Source organism: Sinocyclocheilus grahami, unplaced genomic scaffold, assembly GCF_001515645.1.
Source record: "Sinocyclocheilus grahami isolate Dianchi unplaced genomic scaffold, SAMN03320097.WGS_v1.1 scaffold169.1, whole genome shotgun sequence".
NCBI classification, from domain to species: Eukaryota; Metazoa; Chordata; class Actinopteri; order Cypriniformes; family Cyprinidae; genus Sinocyclocheilus; species Sinocyclocheilus grahami.
The window spans coordinates 288,046-309,809 of record NW_015505348.1 but is presented as its reverse complement, the minus strand read 5'-3'; the positions used below and the strand labels follow the sequence as shown (position 1 = coordinate 309,809).

Sequence of the window (21,764 nt, the reverse complement as noted above, 5' to 3'; positions counted from 1 at the left end):
GACTCAGAGGAGCCGGAGTGAGATTCAGTCAGTCTCAGGAGACAGAGATGGATTCAGATCCTCTATGAACTTACCTTTCTAATGAAGAGTCATCTAAGGTATCGATCGCTGTCTCAGGCGTTGCATAGACAGAGTGCATTGCTGCTGCTGATGCAGGCTTTGCAATGCATATTTTTATTAAAGAGAGTTTGGCATCTTTTTATTTCATTATTTTTTATACTTTCAGAATAGCTTATGACGTTTTGTTTGCTAAACCAACACAATTTTCATTTAAAGCATAGATCTGTTCATTCTGAATGTAAATAACGTTCATTATTATGTGCATAATAATAATATTCAGCAAAAGCTAATGTGTTACAATATATATGAGCATTCCTTAAATATTTTGAAGACATTTATACAAACAAAACTATTTATACATAATGATACAGTATTTACATGATGTTTTTGAACACAGAGGACTTGCAAATTGCATTTCAAATACTAATTTAAACTTGTGTGTTTAACAATTAAAGGGACAGTACACTAAAATGAAAAGTCTGTCATTATTCACTCACCCTCATTTCATTCCAAATCTATATGAGTTTATTTCATATGTGAAAGCTTCAAACAGGACACAGAAGGACCATAAAGGGGTCCATGTGACTATATTCAGCCTTCTGAAGCCATATGATAGTTTTGTATAAGGTGAATTGGATCATTTAGTTAAATGAATTCAAGATTTGTGAATGAATTATTCAGATTGGCGCATTAACTGGAACTGCTAATTCATTCAAAAGATCTGGTTCCAAAGAACGATTCATTCAGAACATCACTAATTCTCTCATGAACTAGCTTTAGGACGGACGGCGTTAGCAAACTCTTGAGCAGCAACAACAGTACCATGTACTCCGCCATTGTTGTGTATGTTTGTTCGCGCTTGCCTTTAAAATCGACACGTACTGCGCATGTCTACATACCTAACACGTACTACGCACGCGCATGACGTCACCGTTTTCAAAGATTCCCGTTTTGGGTGTTTACACGGAAACGATAAAGGTGGCGTTTTCAAAAACTTGCACTTTGAAACCCTTTTTCAAAAATATGCGTTTTCAGTCCCCAAAACACAGTTGTCGTGTAAACGAACAGGCAAAACCTATAAAAAGTTTCCCGTTTTTGGCTGAAAACGATGTGTAAACAGCCACTCAATCCACTCATTGTGTGTCTGCGAATGTCAGCAAGATGTAAATGGGATGACAGGTCAATGAGAATGAGAAAGTCTCCTATTATCTTCTTTAATGAAATAAACGAAGTGAAGTGTGTCAGATGGATCAATTTTATGACTATTTTACAATGCTTTGGTTCATTTTGGAATTTGCATTAGTTTCCATAAAGAGTAACTAAGTATTGTAATTAGTTATTTTTCAAGGAGGAACGTAATATTGTGATACATTACTTTTGAAAGTAACTTTGTAAACATACGTTGTTTAAGTATGTGATACTCTCTAAAATGGCGCTATAGGGTGACGCGGAGGAGACGAATTGTTGAATAAAGTTGTTATTTTTGTTTTCTTTGCGCACAAAGAGTATTCTCGTAGCTTCGTAAAATTATGGTTGAACCACTGATGTCACATGGACTATTTTAATGATCTCCTTGCTACGTTTCTGAGCCTTGATCGTGTTAGGATCGTTGTTGTCTATGGGAGGGTCAGAGAGCTCTCGGATTTAATCAAAAATATCTTCATTAGTTTTCTGAAGATGAACAAAGGTCTTTCGGGTTTGGAACGACATGAGGGTGAGTAATTAATGACAGAACTTCCATTTTGGGGTGAACTAACCCTTTAAATTTCAATCTGTTTGTCCTGCAAAAAAATAATATGACTTCAGAAGATTTGGAATATAGTGTCAAATGGACAGTTTTATGATACCTTTACAGTACTTTTGTTCATTCTGAAGCTTGGCAACATCAGTCCTCGTTTACTTTTTTAGTAACTATCCCTTTAAGAGATTAATATTTAAATGCTCGTTTTTTGTTGTTGCTTACGGATTCTCACTCTTTGCAAATTAAATTTAGTTTGTAAAATCTGTCAGTTTTTGTCATTTTTCGATCCACTTGTTGAGTTGCAAAGGTCCTTTTTTTGGATGAAAGGTCAATAAGAATGAGAGAATCCCCCATTATCTCCTTTTTAAAAACATTTTATATTCTCTCTTTGTTTTAATGCCCTTATAAATAACATGTCTGAGACAAAAGCGCTTCCTTTGACGTATTTGATGGGGACTACAGCAGGAGGCAAACAGTAGATCATGTCGCCAAACGACAGGCTCCTTGCAGATCCCTTCGGAGAGTCTTGGCTCATCCAAATGAAAGTCCCAAGCACTGGAGAGTGATAAAAACCTTGTCGTCGCAGGCCCCCGCAAACTCTCCCAAGCCTTCTTTAGAGTTTCACTATGATTTACCGCTTTGTAGTACCTGAAAGGCAAGACAATGGCATTTACAAGTGAATGTGATGAGTTGATATATGGGGACAGAGAAGTGTAATTGGTACCAGCCATTCTTGTGGCAGTTACATCGTGTTCTTCAAAGGACAGTGTGACTAATGAAGCGACCTAAGTTTCCCAACAGTCGTCAGTGCCAAAGCAACAGTAACCACTGAATCGGTTCAGAGAGCGTGCAGCGGATGTCGGTTAGCGTTCGAGAACGCCACACAAGACTTCTTGGGCTCGGTTGGTTCGCAGCTGAAGCTTTGCCGTGCAGTCTAACCTAAAAGGAATTTATTAGCATTCCGGCTGATTACTTTGAGTGGCTGTTTCCTCTCTGTTGTGGTAACGTCTGAAGATTATATGATGCTTCACTATTAGTAAACGCAATCAAATGTGAGCCTATTGATCAAAAGAATAAACAGATCTTTTGGTTCTCTTTTTTGTGGGTCACATAAAACCGCAAAATGCTGCTTCTTTCTTCTTTTTACAGGCCCTATATCATGTGTGCCAACAGTAATGATTTGTTGTCTTGATATGTGTCGTATAAGAAGGTGCGTTTTGTCCTTACTGACCTGGTCGTGCGTTTTCTGGGCTTTCTGCAGCCAGACGCGCCATTGGTCGTAGAGTTTGATGCTGACGTCGGTACAGCCGTAAGAGTGTTTGCGCATCCAGCCGAAAAACTGCTTAAGCTCCTTTCGTAGCGTTGAGTTGTGCTCGGTGGGCTTTGAATCGCACGAGCCAATATGTGACCTGTCTGTTTGGGAAATGACAATGCATTAATGTGATATTAAATTCGAGTTTTTGGTGAGAAATTATACAAATCGTAACTGTAAATATTGGTGGCAAATTCAAACTTAAAATACTCAGTGTATAAATGTGACCATGCACCACAAAACCAGTCATAAGGGTCAATTTCTTGAAATTGAGATTTATACGACATCTGAAAGAATACATAAGGTTTTCATTGATGTATGGTTTGTTAGGATAGGACAATATTTGGCTGAGATACAACTATTTCAAAATCTGGAATCTGAGGGTGCAAAAAAAAAATCTAAATACTGACAAAATAGCCTTTAAATTTGTCCAAATGAAGTCCTTAGCAATGCATATTACTAATCAAAAATTAAGTTTTGATATATTTGATACAAAGCCGACCTCATACGTCATTCCCCCGGAACTGCTTCCCTTTACAACAGTGAGCGCAAGCTAGATTCAAGTGATTATTATGTTTTGAATATGGATATTTTTCTTACAAAAACGTATCGATTCTCTACAGGAGGCCTTTGTTTTTTTTTATGGATGGGCGCATTTTTATTCAAGTTCTTTTGGACTGAAGCAATGCAACACCCACTGAGTGGCATTAAACAGCTTGAAAGATCAAAGACAATTTTTAATATAACTCCGACTGGATTCGTCTGAAAGAAGAAAGTCACATTCACCTAGGATGCCCCTGGGGTGAGTAAAACTCAGCCTAATTTAAATTTTTGGGTAAACTAACCCTTTAAGGCTGCTATATATATATATATACTAGAACTGGGCAATTATACAAATGTATTTATTTATAGCCTTTTGACAGTATTCAGTATGGGATGCATGATATACCAGGAACATATCTGTTATCAAAATGAATATATATAATTCACTATATATAATATAATATGTATGAATTCACTTAAATTTTTTGGGATTTTAATTAGAAAAGACTACATAATGTTAATATTGGTCATTTATCAGCCAAAAAAAGAAAATAACCATCATCCTATCGATAACAGTCAGAATTTTTATATTGGCGAATCTCTAATTTTATATATATGTTTACCTACATACATTTTTTTATTTTAACATAATGTAATATATGAAAAGTAACAATTGTTTTACTGATGTGAGATGAATTGTTAAGTTTGGAAGAGTTTTTTAATATTAATTATATTATTATAGTTTTTAATAACATTTTAATAATTACATTTTTTATTGTTTTCTTTTTACTTTTGAGAAAATTTGGTTATGTGCTGTCATTTTATTAATTTTTGTTTTTAATATTTCTATTTAGCATTAGTTTTAGTCATTTTAGTACTTAAACTTAATTTACTTAAGTTTATTGCCAAAACTACATTTCTCTTTTTTTGTTTTTTGACTAATATTTACATTTTATTTTACTTCAGCTGTACTTCAATTAAAGAAAATGATATTTAATTGCTTTAGTTTTAGTTAGCAATAACAACACTATAGTTTGGAATTGATTTATTTCATGAATCGAACCATTTGAACTGATTCACGAAAATAAATTGAAATTACCAACAAAAAATAACTATTCTAACGCTTTCATAATGGTGAGACAAGGATTGTCAAACTAGTCTAATGACACACTGTTTATAGGTAACTTAAAGGCGATATCCACAACATTGCTGAAGTCACTAGCAATATTGTGTATAATGTGTAAGTACATTTGTATTCTTCCATTTTGAGTCTATCACCCAGCTCTATGCAGTACCCATTATTTGATTTTATTAAATTAGTGTCTACGTATTTTGAATGTGAATTATCAGATAAATGCATTTGTAAGACATTTGTTAAATTCAACCCCAGTTGACAACAGTTGCTTAAATGCTGCTGATTGTACAGTGTTGCCCTGAGCGATGTGCACATACCCATGAATAATAGGCTATTTACCAGCTCTCTGCTAATGAGCTCCAAAGCATTAAACACAGAATGCAGGAGGCAGAGCTCAGACTTGCCATAACTCATATTGCTTGGCATAAAACAGAGCTTAATAACATCCTCTCTTTAATGCAAGACATGTAACATAATTTCCTACGAACCGAATCTGTTTCCTCTAAGTTTCAGGTCGACCGCCCCTTTAATCTGAACATGCTCTAAAGACTTTTTTAAATTTATTAATCTAAAAAAAGCCCAAAGAATTCATCAATTGTCCCCTAAAGCGCTCTGACATTTTGCTGAAGTCTTTTGAATCTACTTGTGAGAGATCTCTATCAAGTAGCTTGATGTTTTTTCAGTGTTTACATATGGTTTGAATCTAATTAGCTTGTGATGCAGAAGCCTAATGTGAAGTAAAGGGACACTGCATTATTACGTTTTGATGAAACTTACCAATGCCAGGTGTCGACGCGGCGGTCGAGTGGCTCCAGTCGCTCCAAATACCTGCTTTCTTCGAGCCGTAGATGCCTATCGGGTTGCAGCGTACCTGGACGAAATACACTGTACCGGCCCTGAGACTCGCTAACCGACAAGACGTCTGGTTCCCAGCATCATCTATGACCTCATGAGAAATAGAAAATAAAAACTAAGACTAATCTAAGTATGTGCACCAGATATTATATTGGGGAAAGCTGTTCACCCAAAAATGTAAACTGTCTTTTTCTACCTTCATGTCATTTCAAACCTGTAAAAGTTATGCAGGTTTGGAAGAACATCGTAATAGTGGTCCATAGGACTAGTGCACTATATTCCAACCGTTCTGAAACCATACCACAGGTAAAGAAAGAGTGAAATTATAGCTGATAATCTTCCCCTCCAGTGAGATGTTAACTGCTGGATCCTTGCGTCAGTAAGTTGAATGTGAGAACTGGATTAGTCAGTTAATAAATGAATCATTCAATCAAAAAAGCTATCAAATGAGTTCAAAAGACTTAGAATATATATAGCACACAAGTCGTATGGACTACCTTTTTTGAGGTTAAGAAAGGAGTGGCCAGGAGATGTTCCACAGAACAAAGAAACTTACGTAGAATCACATGAGGCTGAATAAACATTAACAGAATGTTCATTTTGGGGTGAACTGTTCCTTTAAATTTTGCTCCTGGAGGGCCACTTTCCTGCATCATCTTAGAATTTAGCTCCAATATACCTGCTTGTAAGTTTCTAGTGATCTTGAAGACCTTTATTAGCTGGTTCAGTTGTGTTTAATTAGGACTAGAGCTAAACTGCTAGATGGTGGCCCTCCAGGATCAGGATTGGACACCCCTGCTCTTTTGGACTAAACCAGGGGTGGCAAATCCTGCTCTGTACTCTTGAAAATAAAGGTTCTTTATTGGTATCTATGGTTCCATGAAGAACCTTTAACATCTAGTGATGTTCACATTGAAGCCATTGAAGAACCGTTTTTGGTTTCCCAAAGAACCTTTCAGTGAACAGTGATTTTTTGTCTTAGTGTGAAGAACATTTTAAAAATCTAACAAACCTTTTTACATAAAAAAAAAAAAAAACCGTTTGTGGATTGTAAAGATTCCATGGACGTTAAAGGTTCTTCATGGAAATATCGATGCTAATAAAGAACCATTCTTTTTAAGAGTGAACTAAAAATGGTTCTTTTAAGAACTGTTCACTGAAAGGTTCTTTGGAAACCCAAAATGGTTCTTCTGTCATTGCTGTGAAGACCTTTTTTTGGGACCGTTGGCTGCATCCGAAAACTCTAAAATGCTGCCTTCGGAGGCAGCATTCCAAGGCAGGAAGGCATCAAGGCACATCTGAATCCAAATTCTGCTTCACTTCCTGTCATCTATAATTTATATATAGATGTATCCTTCGCTGCCTTTGATATCCAACAATCCTGTGCGTTCCATTCCGTGACGGTTAAGCTAAAAAATAAAGATGACGTCTGAAAGTTGCATTTGGTGGTCAGCTTATGTGTAAATGTATATTTCTGACTAACATTTTGGACTTTTTATGTTATTTCTAGCGAGAAATCAGTATTATAGTAATTAAATATCCGTTTAGTTATCACAAAAACTCGTTCTATTTTGTTGTAGATCATTAAACCGTTACGCTGCCTCAGAAGCCTGTCCGAAATCAGTTTCATGAGGTGCCTTCGTGCAAAAACGCTGCCTGCAAAGCCATTGCCTCATACGGCAGCGAGGCAGCAAGTCCGCTGCCTAAGTTTTCGGATGCAGCCTTTATTTTTAAGAGTGTTTAGCTCCAAAACCAATTAAACACCTGAACCAGCTAATCAAGGTTTTCAAGATTTCCAGACAGGTGTGTTGGGGCAGATTGGAGCCAAACTCTACAGGACATTGGCCCTCAAGGAGCAGGATTTGCACTCGCCTGGACTAAATCATTTCAGCCATACCTTCCATTCGTCGCTCTCCTCCACACGGTATCGTATCTGATACTTGGCCTGAAACAGGTAGTCTTTCAGGGCAGGAGGACTGCCCCAACGCACACTTAACTGATCTTCCAGATCTCCAACACGGCTCACAAGGACATCAGGAGGCGGATCTGTAGTCACTGAACGTAATATTTCACATTAACTAACACTGTATGAAAGGCATTTTCAGAGCTGTTGATTAAACCCAATAAAAGTTGGTAACTGTTAAACTATCCTTTCCTTCCTGCTTGTAATTGAATCACCCAACAAACCTTCATCGACACTCATTAGCTAGATGATATTTTGTCGTAACTACGGCAATCTCCCATTTCCATTGTTGTTTGAAATGGATGTGCTCCACTGCTACGTTTTTTAATCAAGCTTGCCTTTAGGGCAAAGCCAATCATGGAGAATTCCAGAGCTTATTGTTTCAGAAGATGAGGAAATGAGGCCTTAAAGATGTAGTAATGTAATATCTTCGCTTTTCTCAGCAAAAAAAATGCTGATTGATGGATGTAGTTTAATTGTGATTAATTCATTTAATGCATTGGTATGTCAAGTAAGTTATTTGATTTAAAATTTTAACCAATTGCCAACAGACTTTCAGCTGCCCATTGACCTTTAAAGTACTATTTTCACGAGTTGCCTTTTGGAAACATTTCAGCTGTTGGAAAGTGTTTTTACAGTCTGTAAAAATCTTTTCTCGCAGACGAGTGTGTGCGCACCATATGCGAGACGTTCAGATGGTTTTGTGCATTTATGTGCAAGTTAGTATGAAGTTATCCCAAGTCACCTTGATCTCAACCTCAATTTTTCCACCAAACTAGCATAATTTAGACTTACTTACCTACATCTAAAATGTCTAAGGTGATGACATCAGAAGCGGCAGAGCCGAGCTGATTGGATGCCTCCACCCAAACTTCATATGGTGTAAAAATGGCAAGGTCGCGAGGAACGTAGCATGTATACATCTGTCCTGTGTAGTCCTCACAGTCTTTCTCTTTACCGTACCATCTAGATGGTTATTAAAATGGAAGAGTTGCATACTAAAAGGGATTCTTGCAAAACAGTTGTCGGTATAAAGTTTTTTTGGTGTCAAAATCTCACTTTAGTTTGTACTTGAGGATGTATTTGGTGTTGATGAATGTCTCTCCTTGACTTCCCGGACTCCATCTGCAGCTGAGATCCTTGGTGTTTCGTGACCAACATGTCAGGTTGATAGGTTTCTCAGGGGGCGCTATATGTCAAATTCAAATAAAAAGAAGAGGACAGCATGAATATTCAAAAACACATGGCAAAAAAACAAGCTGGAAGTGTTCACAAACTCACAGCCAACATAAAGACATGATCCAGCCAACACTTCTCCATTGCTTCGGTGGCAAACCAGGTTGTCTCCTGACCGCTGCAAGGAGCCATTGAGTTGATGGAGTGTGACGCTGGATTCGGTCGGGCTAAGGACCTTATAAGTGTTTCTAGCCAAGCGTTTTCCATTCAGCGTCCAGTACAAGGATCTAGCTGTTATTTCCAGCTCGGTGCTAATGGTGCACACCGCAGTCAAACTCGAGCCGATATGAAGCACTGGATCCTGGGGGGATATGACAGCCAAGTCTGGGGGTCAGAAGAAGAGGAGACTTCATGATTCCAGCAATTTTTACAACTGGATTTATGACCGCAGTTGGAAAGGGCGCACAAGGTCATTTTTCAGCAACTTAAGTGGTTTTCCATCTTGTAAATATTCGTCTTGTGTGTCCGCAGAGCTCATATTTATTCATGTTTAAGACAAATGTTCAGAGGGAACGATGGCTGGATTGAAAGAGCTACTACTGGCCTTCGGGGAAACCGAGTGTTGATGCAGATCATTTCTGCTCCTGGTGGGAGGCAGACAAACTCTTTAACATGTGCCATTGGACACTAAGAAACACTGAAGTGTTGGGAAACAAGACTGAATAATTAATCTATAAACTATGGTACTGTACTTGTTAGGAAAGGCTTACCTTATTGGAAGCTTTTACTCCTTTAGCATTGTTTGGAAAAACTGACTAATGAATGAACAATTCTATTCACAATAATTTTCAATTATGTACTCAGTTTTCATCTCTTCTAGCGGAAGGATGCGTAACTTAATGAATTTGCTTTTTAAATAAATTAATTTGTATCCTTGATAATCTTGTCAGTCATGTAGTGACTGTTTCATAAAAGCAATAGTGCACTCCAAGACGAACTATTTGTCAGTAACACAACTTCTTTTACTTTAGGTTTTTCTGTTTATTAATACACAGTTATTATCATATTGTAGATCTATTTACATCTTAATATAGCATGTCTTTACACACTTTTGCATTAATTTCCATTAGTTTCTTCCATATGTAAGTTATTATTAGTGCTGTAAACTATTATAAGGTCGCCTTTAAACAGTATGAGAAGCTTTCAGAACATTTCTGTCATTGTTTTTTTTTTTCTTTTGAAGAAAGTCATGGCTAATGACAAGTTACCACAGTTCAAATGAATAAATCTTTCTTAACTATTGCATTTTACCGTAAACTAAGACGAATATGACCTCAAAATTGACACAAACGTGAGTAGAGATGAAAATGAAAACATAAACACCTCCAACAAGACCTTTAAATGAAGATGAGAAGTTTGTAGACATATTCTCAAATAACTTTACTTCGAAGTAAACTTCAAATACACTTGAAATTGTACTTACGTGCTGTGAGCGCATATGGAAGAAGCGCAACAAAAAACAACTTAATGACTAAAATTGCCATTTGTCTGCCGCGCGCCCTCTCAACTCGATTCTTATCATGCTGATGAGAATCCATTCTCCTTCACATAAATTGCTGAAAATGAAAAGCCTTAATCACCAGTAAAATCATTGCTGGTTCTGGAAAGCACCATTATGCGGAGAGGACGCTCAGATTTACCTTCACTCTCAAAATTGGAGAAGAATCAATATAGCGCACGCCTCAAAAGCTGAAAAAGTTGATTCTTCTGAAGCTCCTCCCATGTCTTACCACACAGCCACAAGTCATTATTAGTAGCGCATCTGCAGCCAGTGTTTTCTTTTCTTTTTTTGTATACTAAGTTGGCCACAACAGAAAATAATGGAATAAACCCTTTCCAAAAACCTTTTTGTACTGGTCGGCCGTTCCTCAAATAGTGTTTTTAATCTAAAATTGGTTCTGTAGCCAATACACACGATTAATTTTTGTCTACATCGCATAGTTTATAATGGTCTGTTTTGTGTAATGCAGCTCCACACCCAGTGCTACTTTACAACGAATTGTGTAATGCCTGAATAGTTTGGACACACTATAATTTAGAGATTATTTCATTCATTTCTCATAACCATAAATACATTTTTACTTTCTTTTTTTTCTATAAAAGTTAGGGTATGTGTTTTATTCCTGGTCACAGTTGTATTATTCAGTTTCAAACATTAAAGCACACATAAACACACACACACACACACATATATATATACATTTAGTCATTTAGCAGATGCTTTTATCCAAAGCGACTTACAAATGAGGACAATAGAAGCAATCAAAATCAGCAAAAGAGCAATGAAACGCAAGTGTTAATACAAGTCTCAGTTAGCTTAACGCAGTACACGTAGCAAGTTTTTTTTAAATAATATAATAAATAAAAAGAAAACAGACAGAATAGAAAAAGAATAGAGCAAGCTAGTGTTAGAGGCCTTTTTAGCTTTTGTTAATTGTAGAGTAAATGAAAAGAAAACAGATAGAATACAAAAAGATTAGAAAACAAGTGTTAGTTTTTTTTTTACAGTTCAAATGAATAAATCTTTCTTAACTATTGCATTTTACCGTAAACTAAGACGAATATGACCTCAAAATTGACACAAACGTGAGTAGAGATGAAAATGAAAACATAAACACCTCCAACAAGACCTTTAAATGAAGATGAGAAGTTTGTAGACATATTCTCAAATAACTTTACTTCGAAGTAAACTTCAAATACACTTGAAATTGTACTTACGTGCTGTGAGCGCATATGGAAGAAGCGCAACAAAAAACAACTTAATGACTAAAATTGCCATTTGTCTGCCGCGCGCCCTCTCAACTCGATTCTTATCATGCTGATGAGAATCCATTCTCCTTCACATAAATTGCTGAAAATGAAAAGCCTTAATCACCAGTAAAATCATTGCTGGTTCTGGAAAGCACCATTATGCGGAGAGGACGCTCAGATTTACCTTCACTCTCAAAATTGGAGAAGAATCAATATAGCGCACGCCTCAAAAGCTGAAAAAGTTGATTCTTCTGAAGCTCCTCCCATGTCTTACCACACAGCCACAAGTCATTATTAGTAGCGCATCTGCAGCCAGTGTTTTCTTTTCTTTTTTTGTATACTAAGCTTGCCACAACAGAAAATAATGAAACAAATCCTTCCCCAAATCCTTCCTTTTTGTATTTGTCTGCTGTTCCTCACGTAGGAACAGATGTAGGCTACATCTAAAGTTTGTTCTACAGCCAATACACACGATTAATTTTTGTCTACATCGCATAGTTTATAATGGTCTGTTTTGTGTAATGCAGCTCCACACCCAGTGCTACTTTACAACGAATTGTGTAATGCCTGAATAGTTTGGACACACTATAATTTAGAGATTATTTCATTCATTTCTCATAACCATAAATACATTTTTACTTTCTTTTTTTTCTATAAAAGTTAGGGTATGTGTTTTATTCCTGGTCACAGTTGTATTATTCAGTTTCAAACATTAAAGCACACATAAACACACACACACACACACACATATATATATATATACATTTAGTCATTTAGCAGATGCTTTTATCCAAAGCGACTTACAAATGAGGACAATAGAAGCAATCAAAATCAGCAAAAGAGCAATGAAACGCAAGTGTTAATACAAGTCTCAGTTAGCTTAACGCAGTACACGTAGCAAGTTTTTTTTAAATAATATAATAAATAAAAAGAAAACAGACAGAATAGAAAAAGAATAGAGCAAGCTAGTGTTAGAGGCCTTTTTAGCTTTTGTTAATTGTAGAGTAAATGAAAAGAAAACAGATAGAATACAAAAAGATTAGAAAAGCTAGTGTTAGTAGATTTTTTAAGAAAACAAGCAGTAAATGAATAGAGTGCAAGTCTAAAAGGGAAAAGTAAGAAGAAAAAAAAAGATTTAGAATAGAGAGTGCCAGAGTTAGAGGGTCAAATGAAGATGGAAGATATGTGTTTTTAGCCGATTCTTGAAGATGGTTAAGGACTCAGCTGCTGGGATTGAGTTGGGCAGGTTGTTCCACCAGGAGGGAACAGTTCATTTAAAAGTCCGTGAAAGTGAGTTTGTGCCTCTTTGAGATGGCACAATACAGTGTCGTTCACTTGCAGAACGCAAGCTTCTAGAGGGCACATAACTCTGAAGTAATGAATTTAGGTAAAGGGGCGGTGCAAATTGATAAACAGAGGTGTGAAGTGCATTCTTTTTGGCTCATTAAAAATTAATCTTGCTTGTTAATGGTAAAGGTTTGATAGAAATGGCTGGAAGACCAGCCGAGAGAGCATTGGAATAGTCCAGCCTGGACAGAACAAGAGCTTGAACAAGGAGTTGTGAAGCATGTTCCGAAAGAAAGTGCCTGATCTTCTTTCAATTACGTTCGTTTAGCTTGTATATAATCATGTGAAGGAATTGTTCTTTAAAAATATAGTTAGAAACTGAGATCCTTCTTTTCCTTGCAGCCTGCATCACTTCGCACTAGAGGTGGTTCATCTTTTGGGACGAGAACTGATTTGAACGATTCTTAAATGCCCTTAAAAACAATGAGTTAATTTGATATCAACAGAACAGATATAACAATTACGATATGTTTCAATTTAATTATTGCAGAAGGTGTGTTTAAATGACTTCTCACATACTTTATAGAGACTTTAAAATGCCACTTTCATTCATTCATTTTTATAGAATACTACCAAAGCTCATAATGAAACGAATCGTAATTTATTTAGGTTTCGTTAGCAGCTTATGGCTAACTACCTCAAATTATGATTAGCGTGTAGCTCGCTAAGCTACAGTTTCAGTTTCTTTCACCTTCAAATTAAAATGTCCCATATTTCACTGCATTTCAAGCACAGAAATTTGATGGTACTGTACTGTTACTGTTACAGTAACAGTAAACGTGACCGCATCTTGAAGGGATAGTTCACCCAAAAATGAAAATTACTCCATGATTTACTCCTCCTCAAGCCATCCTAGGAGTATATATCTTTCTTCTTTCAGATGAATACAATCGGAGTTATATTAAAAATGTCCTGACTTTTCCAAGCTTTATAATGGCAGTGAATGGCTGTTGAGAATTTAAAGTCTAATAAAGTGCATCCATCCATCATAAAAAGTGCTCCACGTGGCTCCGGGGAGTTAATAAAGGTCTTCTGAAGCGAATTGATGTGTTTGCTGGAGCAGGAGGCGTGCAGCACGGGGTGTGCCAGCCAACCCGCTGAGCCGGAGATCAAACGGAGGAAGGTACGACTCTCTGTTGTTTCCTTTTGGGGTTGCAGTGATGTTTTGACATCTCTATCAAACTCCATTAAATTGCTCTTGGCTTGATCTGCAGCTCAAGGCCCTGACCAACCGGCCCAAGCCCATCTCCGTTATGGATGCCGTGTCTAGCTGGTGCAATGACATCGTCAGTTCCGCCCAGAGCTTCATTTCTTCCACCTGGACTTTCTACCTGCAGGCTGATGATGGGAAGGTTGTTGTGTTTCAGGTTTGTCCATCGGCGTCTCTGCGTTCTGAGTAAACCGCAACTGTGGTTCTCAACTAATTTTGCTTTAAACAGTGACAAAACTTTTGTTCAGTTTTGTTAAATAAACAATTTTGTTACCTAATATCCTGAAAACATTTATAGTTCTACCATGAACTGCACAAAATGTCCCCCTGTGTTATTTTAGTATTATTTATATACTACAGTATTTATTAATATTTAGAATTAGCTTTTTTTTCAGTTTTCATTTGAATTAGTTTTAGTAATTGAATTAGTAATTTTATGTAATCGGTTTCAGTTTTGTTTTTAATTTAGCTTTTTTATTTCAGTTTTTGTTTTGGTACTTCAAATTATTTTGTCAGTTATTCACCAAGGCAACATTTCTAATTTTCATTAAAGGGGTCATATGATGCTGCTAAAAAGAACATTATTTTGTGTATTTGGTGTAGTAAAATGTGTTTATGCGGTTTAAGGTTAAAAAAACACATTATTTTCCACATACTGTACATTATTGGTTCTCCTCTATGCCCCGCCTTTCTGAAAAGCGTCGATTTTTACAAAGCTCATCGGTCTGAAAAGCGAGGTGTGCTCTGATTGGCCAGCTATCCAGTGCGTTGTGATTGGCCGAATACTTCAAGCGTGTGACGGAAATGTTACGCCCTTACCATACTGTGATGCCGTGTCCCGGCGCGACGAGACAAAAACATTAAATCCCATTATAAACGAGGCATTCGTTGCATCCAGTGGGGACATAATTACGGATTATAATGATTTATACTGTCTTTTTACCCGTTGCGTTGCATCGCGCCGCGTAAACATAAAACCATGTCTGCATTTGTGATCGGAGAAATGACAAACAACAAGCGCTACTCTACACTGCTCAAAACTCACGTTTGAATCATCAGTGGCAAATTCTTTAAATATGAAAAACGTACTTACCAGCTGTGAGTCAGAACAGCCGGCATTGTAGTCTACTCTACCAGGATCAGGAAACAGTCCTCCATAAAATGTGCTGCACACATCTGAATATTTGGGTTGAAGTGTTCTGGAACAGTGTTGTAAATACAACTTAACCACTGATTTCTAGTCGTGTCCTCTTTTGGATGACCAAACAAAGTAATTTTTCTGTGTATTATTTGAGCTGCTGTTTAAATAATTTTTACAGTAGTTTAGGTTTGTTGTAAAATTGGATATAACTTTACACAAAAGGTTAGTAAGCGTTTTTCAACACTAAAATCATGTTAACTGGCATATTGTTTACGTCTTGTGGTTGTACTAGTGAAACAGTGTTTTAACATTTACAGATTGGCCCCATTCACTTCCATAAGTACCTCTGTAACCCAGATATTTGTTTTTTTTATTCAAATAAAAAAGACACACAAAAATCCCCCAGATATATGCTATGAGCTGCAGCCTAGTTTCACATCAGTACCAGGTGGACATTTGACATTGGTTACGCTGCAGTCTGAGCTTGTTTGTCTGTTCTGTCCAGGGTTTTGATGAGTCCCTCAGAGGTAATCAACAGGAATCAGACTATTTCCTCTGAGCTGAAGGGTAAACACGACTCGGTTGCTGAATAGCCACTGATTGGTGCGATGGATTTTTGTTTGGAAGGAGGTCGGCCATCTTGTTTAAATTCTGGACTAGTTCAATGTGGATGGCTGCTACATGCGAAAAGATGAGTTTGGAGAAAGCAAGCAAATACCTAATAAGGGAAATGGGATTGTTTACTATGAAGTCAACAATCTCGGCCTCGTCTTCTTGGCAGTCTCGTAAGCTGCATTGATCACCTTTGGCGAGTTCTGCAGTAATGCGTGACAGATGCACATCAGACCGCTTTCACTAATGGCAAGATTCCATTGGTCTGTGGCCAGTCAACATTAACTTCCTCAGATGTTCATTTTTCCCCCTTTGATTCTCATCCCTTGCGGACATCTGGATTCAATATTTTTGACAGCATCCCTTTCAATTAACGCAACTGCGAGATTCGAGCTTTTCGCAGAGCTAAATTGCCCATACTATGTGGCATTTCATGACTTCATGTTTTCCCATGTTTGTTTATGTAAAGAATTTGAATTCTGTACTCAGAATGTATAACTGTGCTACAGCTCTCGGCCTGTGGTTTGAAATGTAGTTTTTTGTTAGTACAACATGACAACACTCTTGAGCAAAATACGTAAGCTAACATGTAGTGCAATCTATGCAGTAATATAGTTAATTTCTTTCATTTCATACATACTGTATACTAATTTAATTAAATGTTTTTTTAGTTTTTGAAGAGTGAGCATGTGCGAATGTGCTCTAGCACCACGATTGAATCAAACATCTGAAATAAAGCAAAACATAGCGAATTAGTGAAATAATGAGTGAATTAGACCTCAGATGCCATGTTCGTTATTTACAGCAATAATCTGACAAGAATTTGATCTCAAACCAGAAGTTAATCTCCGGTGAGAAGTGATGAACGCGTAAGCGCAGAGGAGAGAGCAAAAGAAAACACTGGTCACAAATTAGAAGTACAAAATGAGGATTTGTTAAGAAAAAGAGGAGACTGGGTTTCCTTTGCTGTTAACAAAACTTGGTTTTCGCGAGACTAGCATATTCTCACCAGAATTTACACTACACTTAAATCCTATGTCATCCTACGTCATCCACTGGAACACCACTCTCATGAACGTGGGTATGACAGTTAGCGGAAGCTAAGAGATTACGGTTTATAAAGTTTTAAATATGCATATTTTTCTTACACAAACTCATCGCTTCACTTCAGAAGGCCTTTATTAACCCCTGGAGCCATATGGAGTATACTTTAGGATGGATGGATGCACTTTTTTAGGCTTCAAAATCTTGACCGCCATTCACTGCCATTATAAATCTTGAAAGAGCCAGGACATTTTTTAATATAACTCCGATTGTATTTGTCTGAAAGAATAAAGTCTTATACACCAAGGATGGTTTGAGGGTGAGTAAATCATGGGGTAATTTTCATTTTGGGGTTAACTACCCCTTTAAGCAGCGAGTTACGCTGTTGTACATGAAACACAACCTTGAATGATTTGTTCATTAATCCAACTTATTTAGTTCTCAAGATCAATATAGTGCACGTCTTACGAAAGACTTTTGATACTTTTACCCTTTTTGATGCTTGAAAGCTTCACTCCCTGTAATTGCTGTAATTAACTGTAATTGCATAAAAAAGCACACAGAAAACAGACTTCAGATTTTCTCCCCGCAGAAAAAAGTCATATGGGTTTAGAACATGACGAGGGTGAGTAAATGATGACAGGATTTTCATTTTGTCTGAACTATTCCTTTAATCTTTAGAAATTAAGATTGGACACACCAGTCAGTTATACATCTGTAAAAAGTACAATCCCAATGTACTCCGTATGCGTCCAGTTACAGACTATTAGACTGTAGGAATAACATGACACTCCAAACAGTTCCTTGCGTTCTTGTCTACCACGGCTTGACATGAAAAACCATGTGTGTTTGCCTCTCTGTGGTCATTTCGAAGGTTCATATGAGCCTCCCTAGAGAGGTTATCTCAGAGGTCCGCTCTGCTGAGCCCGATTTAGAAGAACTCAGTGGAAGAGAGCAAAAATCTCTCTTTAATAAGATCTCAAGGGGGAACTAAAGAAACAAAGTCTGAAAAAACATGTACTAATTTACACATACAGGGCGAGATGGAGGGGCAGAATGGGACACATCTAGTCGTAGACTAATAAGGCAGATTTCAAATCACATCCTTTGGATCCTGCTTGAAAGTGGCCGCTTAAAAGCTCTTATTCAAGTCAAGTAGTCCCCTCGCTCTTGTCAGAGTTGGCGTCTAGCACTCGATTTGACCAGCATGGCTTAGCGCCGCCAGGCAGCCATGTAATTGGGAGTGGAAAGAGGGACTCTGTTAACACGATGTTCCTGCATGGTTTCTCAAGCTGGAAGCAGCTGACTAGCTTTTAAGGATTCTTGAAGGGGTAAAACCAAAATGTTGACTTATCCGTCTTATGCCATGTCCTTACTGGGTGCAGCTTGACAACAATTGAGTGGGTAGTAGTAAGTCTGTTAGAGCACTAATGCTGTGCGAAGTGGCAACATCACAGCCAATTAGACAATATTTGGTGTTTATTAAACAGGCAGATTGGACCAATGAGATTCCACTGTGGGTGTGGCTACCAAGTGCAACACAAACAAAAAAGTAAACAAATATATATATTCCTGTATGCTGCTTGCCAAGGTTGTTGAGAACACAGTTGTAGGTTATAAAATTAGTTAAAAATCTAAGAAATACTTTTATAATATAAAATGTAAAAATAAATAAAAGACTTGCACATGATCCTTCAGAAATCATTCTAATATCTAATACCATTCTAATTTCTTTAGGAAAAAAGAAACAGCAGTGTATATACCTCAGATTTTATTTGAACATAAATTAAGTTTTGTTAAACTTTTTCATGATTTCAGATCGACTAAACAACATCACTCTTACCATGCAAACATATAGGCAGTAATGACCCAGTTTCATAAAAGATTGCAAATGACATCAAATTTCAGCTCATTCTAGCTGTGATGCAGGCGCAAGCAGGAGCTGCATTAGCAGCTAGTTTTTGCTCATATTTTTTAAATGTGCCCTCGACGTTATTATAATTAACTGTGCTATTCATCATCTGTATGTTTGTAAATTGTATTTCTGCTTTGCCGCTCAGTGCATGATTGTGTTGAAATCCTCACCACAACAAAACGGTCACATACCCAACCGTTTCATTCAGAAGCCTTTCTGCTGAGTAAATCCCATAATGCTGTTTGCTGCCCTTGACATTGTGTTTGTTGATTCTCCCAGAGCCAGCCAGAGATTGAGTACTCCTTGCCTGAGTTACAAGCCCCACGCTCCAACGTGGTCGACAAACCTTGGCCCCAAGTCAACTCCCACACACAGCGGCCACATACTGGTAAGAGTGACCGCTTTCACCCCAGATGGCTGCTGACAGCTTTCTTTTTTTCCTCTGAAAGCTCATTTAAGTGGAGCCAAGAACCAGAGCTTGAGCTTGAGCTTGAGCTTTGACTTTCATTTACGACACATCCGGCGCCGCGCCGCTGTAGTTTGTCCGAAGCTGGAGGGTCATAAAATCAATGTCCACATGCTGAAAGTGCTGCCTCTTCATCCTTCCAGGAGGGCGGTCACATGGGGAGAGGAATGCGGCAAAACCTGGGGCGAAAGCAAAGCATGTCAACCAACATGCCGAGGACCCAGCTGCTGAGCACGACTTCCTGGGCTGCATGTCAAGGTGAAAGGGACTTTTTTTCAGTCAGGACATGTTTAACCCTCGTATGGATCCCCCACATCCATACGTATGGATGTTATCTGTTAAACCCACGTGAGCGGTGTTACTGTCAATCTTGGCAGGACGCTCTTGTAAGAGAGATTTTTAATCCCATGTGCTTCTTTTCCTAGTAAAATAACGGTTAAATAAAAAATGTAATATATAAAATATATAATACATATATACAGTATATATATATATATATATATATATATACGAAGACTTCAGATGCAAAAATGTCACAAGCTTTTTTTTAATGAAATGTTTAGGTTTAGTAATTTCACTGGCAATGAAAAAGTTATTAGTCAGTTATTGAATGCCTTATTTTCAAAAAAAGTTTTCTGTAATTTGTAGAAATTATATTTACATATACAGTGGGTACGGAAAGTATTCAGACCCCTCTAAATTTTTCACTCTTTGTTATATTGCAGCCATTTGCTAAAATCATTTAAGTTAATTTTTTTTCCTCATTAATGTACACACAGCACCCCATATTGACAGAAAAACACAGAATTGTTGACATTTTTGCAGATTTATTAAAAAAGAAAAACTGAAATATCACATGGAATTTGTTAATATTTTATAGTTTTCTTAAATTGTGTATATAAACAATAACATTAGTAATTTATAACGATTTTGTTGTGTGTGTGTGTGTGTGTGTGTATATATATATTGATTTAATTTTTACATTTAACTTCCATATTTTAATATATTTTATATAATAAAATATTTACATATTTAACATACATATAATTTATTTGTAAATATATTTAAATATATACATTTTTAAATATATAACTTTCTAATACATGTAATTTTGTTTTATGTATTTTTATAAATAATGTATATATTTTAATATTTTTTAAATTAATTTGTATATATTATATTTAAACTGTAAAATATTACAGTTTAAATATTTTACACATACATGTTACAAATATAAATAAATACATTTAAATATTTTTAAATGTATATAATTTATATATTTGCACACACACACACACATATATATATATATAAACTGCAACTATATACACTAATATACACTTTTTTTAAAGTGTCATAATTTCTACAATATTCTTTCAATATGTAACTTCTTCCCACGTATATTTCCCCTAGGCGCTCAGGACTGCCGCGTTGGATTTTAGCAGCTTGTCTCTTCCTGTCTATCATGGTGATGCTGTGGCTGAGCTGTGCCAGTCTGGTCACGGCACCCGAGCAGCACGTCAAGACCCAGGTACCCGTTCATTCATCAAACAAACACTACCAAAGAAATACAAGCCAGACAAGGAGAGACTATTTCTTTAAATGGATGAATTGGAGCAGAGGAGAAGCAGCCAACAAGTATCCAGCATATATATGAACTTCTTCAAAAACGTGGCTACTTGAAAGAAGCTCTAATATAGTTTTGAGGCATTACAAATACAATTTATTATTATTATTTTGAATACATAATTTGGCAAGTTAAATGTTGATAATCAATGTTGTATCTACAGCTTAGCATCAACGGAGATAAAGAGTTCATGGTTGACACCCAGAAGGTCAACCCCTATCACTTGATGCCAGTGATCGCAATGACAATCGCCCAATCGGAGGAGAGCAAGGAGGCGGGGCCGCTTCCGGTCAAGGTTGACCTCAGCAAAACATCTCTGTAAAAGCACTGAAGAGGTCGATACTTTTGACGACTAGGGTTCAACACATCTCCAGAGCTATTTCTCGCAATTTAAGGGGAAGTTACATTGTTTTTCTATATATAAAAAAAACATGCATGATGACATTTATTATATCGTTTACGACGTACGTCCTGTCTGAATACTAGTCTCCTCACTGAATTTACAAAACCTCTTGGAATTGTAGTATAGGTGCTTGTTCACATAATGTACTAACGCATTTTTGCCTATAATGTATACATACACTAGAGCTCATGAAGAACTTCGCAACAAGTTTCTTATCGCTGTTGTGATACGTTCTTATCGAATTCCTAAAAAAACGCACTGTATAAACACAGGGGCTCAGATGGTAGATTGCACCACAACCTCAAAAGAAGAGCAGGGTTATTTGTCAAGCTTTGGCGTTTAGATACTACAGCGAACGTTTAGTTTTACTATGAATACTTTCAAAGCGCCCCTCCCCGTTATT

At 36.9% G+C, this 21,764-nt stretch overlaps 2 protein-coding genes across 2 annotated transcripts; one reads left to right on the top strand and one right to left on the bottom strand.

Moving 5' to 3' along the window:
- Positions 1-2,066: 2,066 nt before the first annotated feature.
- crlf1b (cytokine receptor-like factor 1b) lies at positions 2,067-10,395 on the bottom strand. Its single transcript, XM_071582402.1, is given in 9 exon segments — positions 2,067-2,449; positions 3,033-3,214; positions 5,131-5,133; positions 5,569-5,737; positions 7,544-7,701; positions 8,409-8,575; positions 8,669-8,798; positions 8,891-9,169; positions 10,269-10,395. Coding segments are annotated over 9 exon segments (1,239 nt in total). The 3' UTR covers positions 2,067-2,425.
- A 3,593-nt stretch (positions 10,396-13,988) lies between these two features.
- On the top strand, positions 13,989-21,381 carry LOC107593345 (transmembrane protein 59-like). Its single transcript, XM_016283030.1, has 6 exons — positions 13,989-14,066; positions 14,158-14,310; positions 19,145-19,253; positions 19,475-19,589; positions 20,745-20,862; positions 21,122-21,381. The coding sequence occupies exons 1-6, from the start codon at positions 13,989-13,991 to the stop codon at positions 21,278-21,280; spliced, it is 732 nt and encodes a 243-aa protein (XP_016138516.1). The 3' UTR covers positions 21,281-21,381.
- The last annotated feature ends 383 nt before the right edge of the window (positions 21,382-21,764 follow it).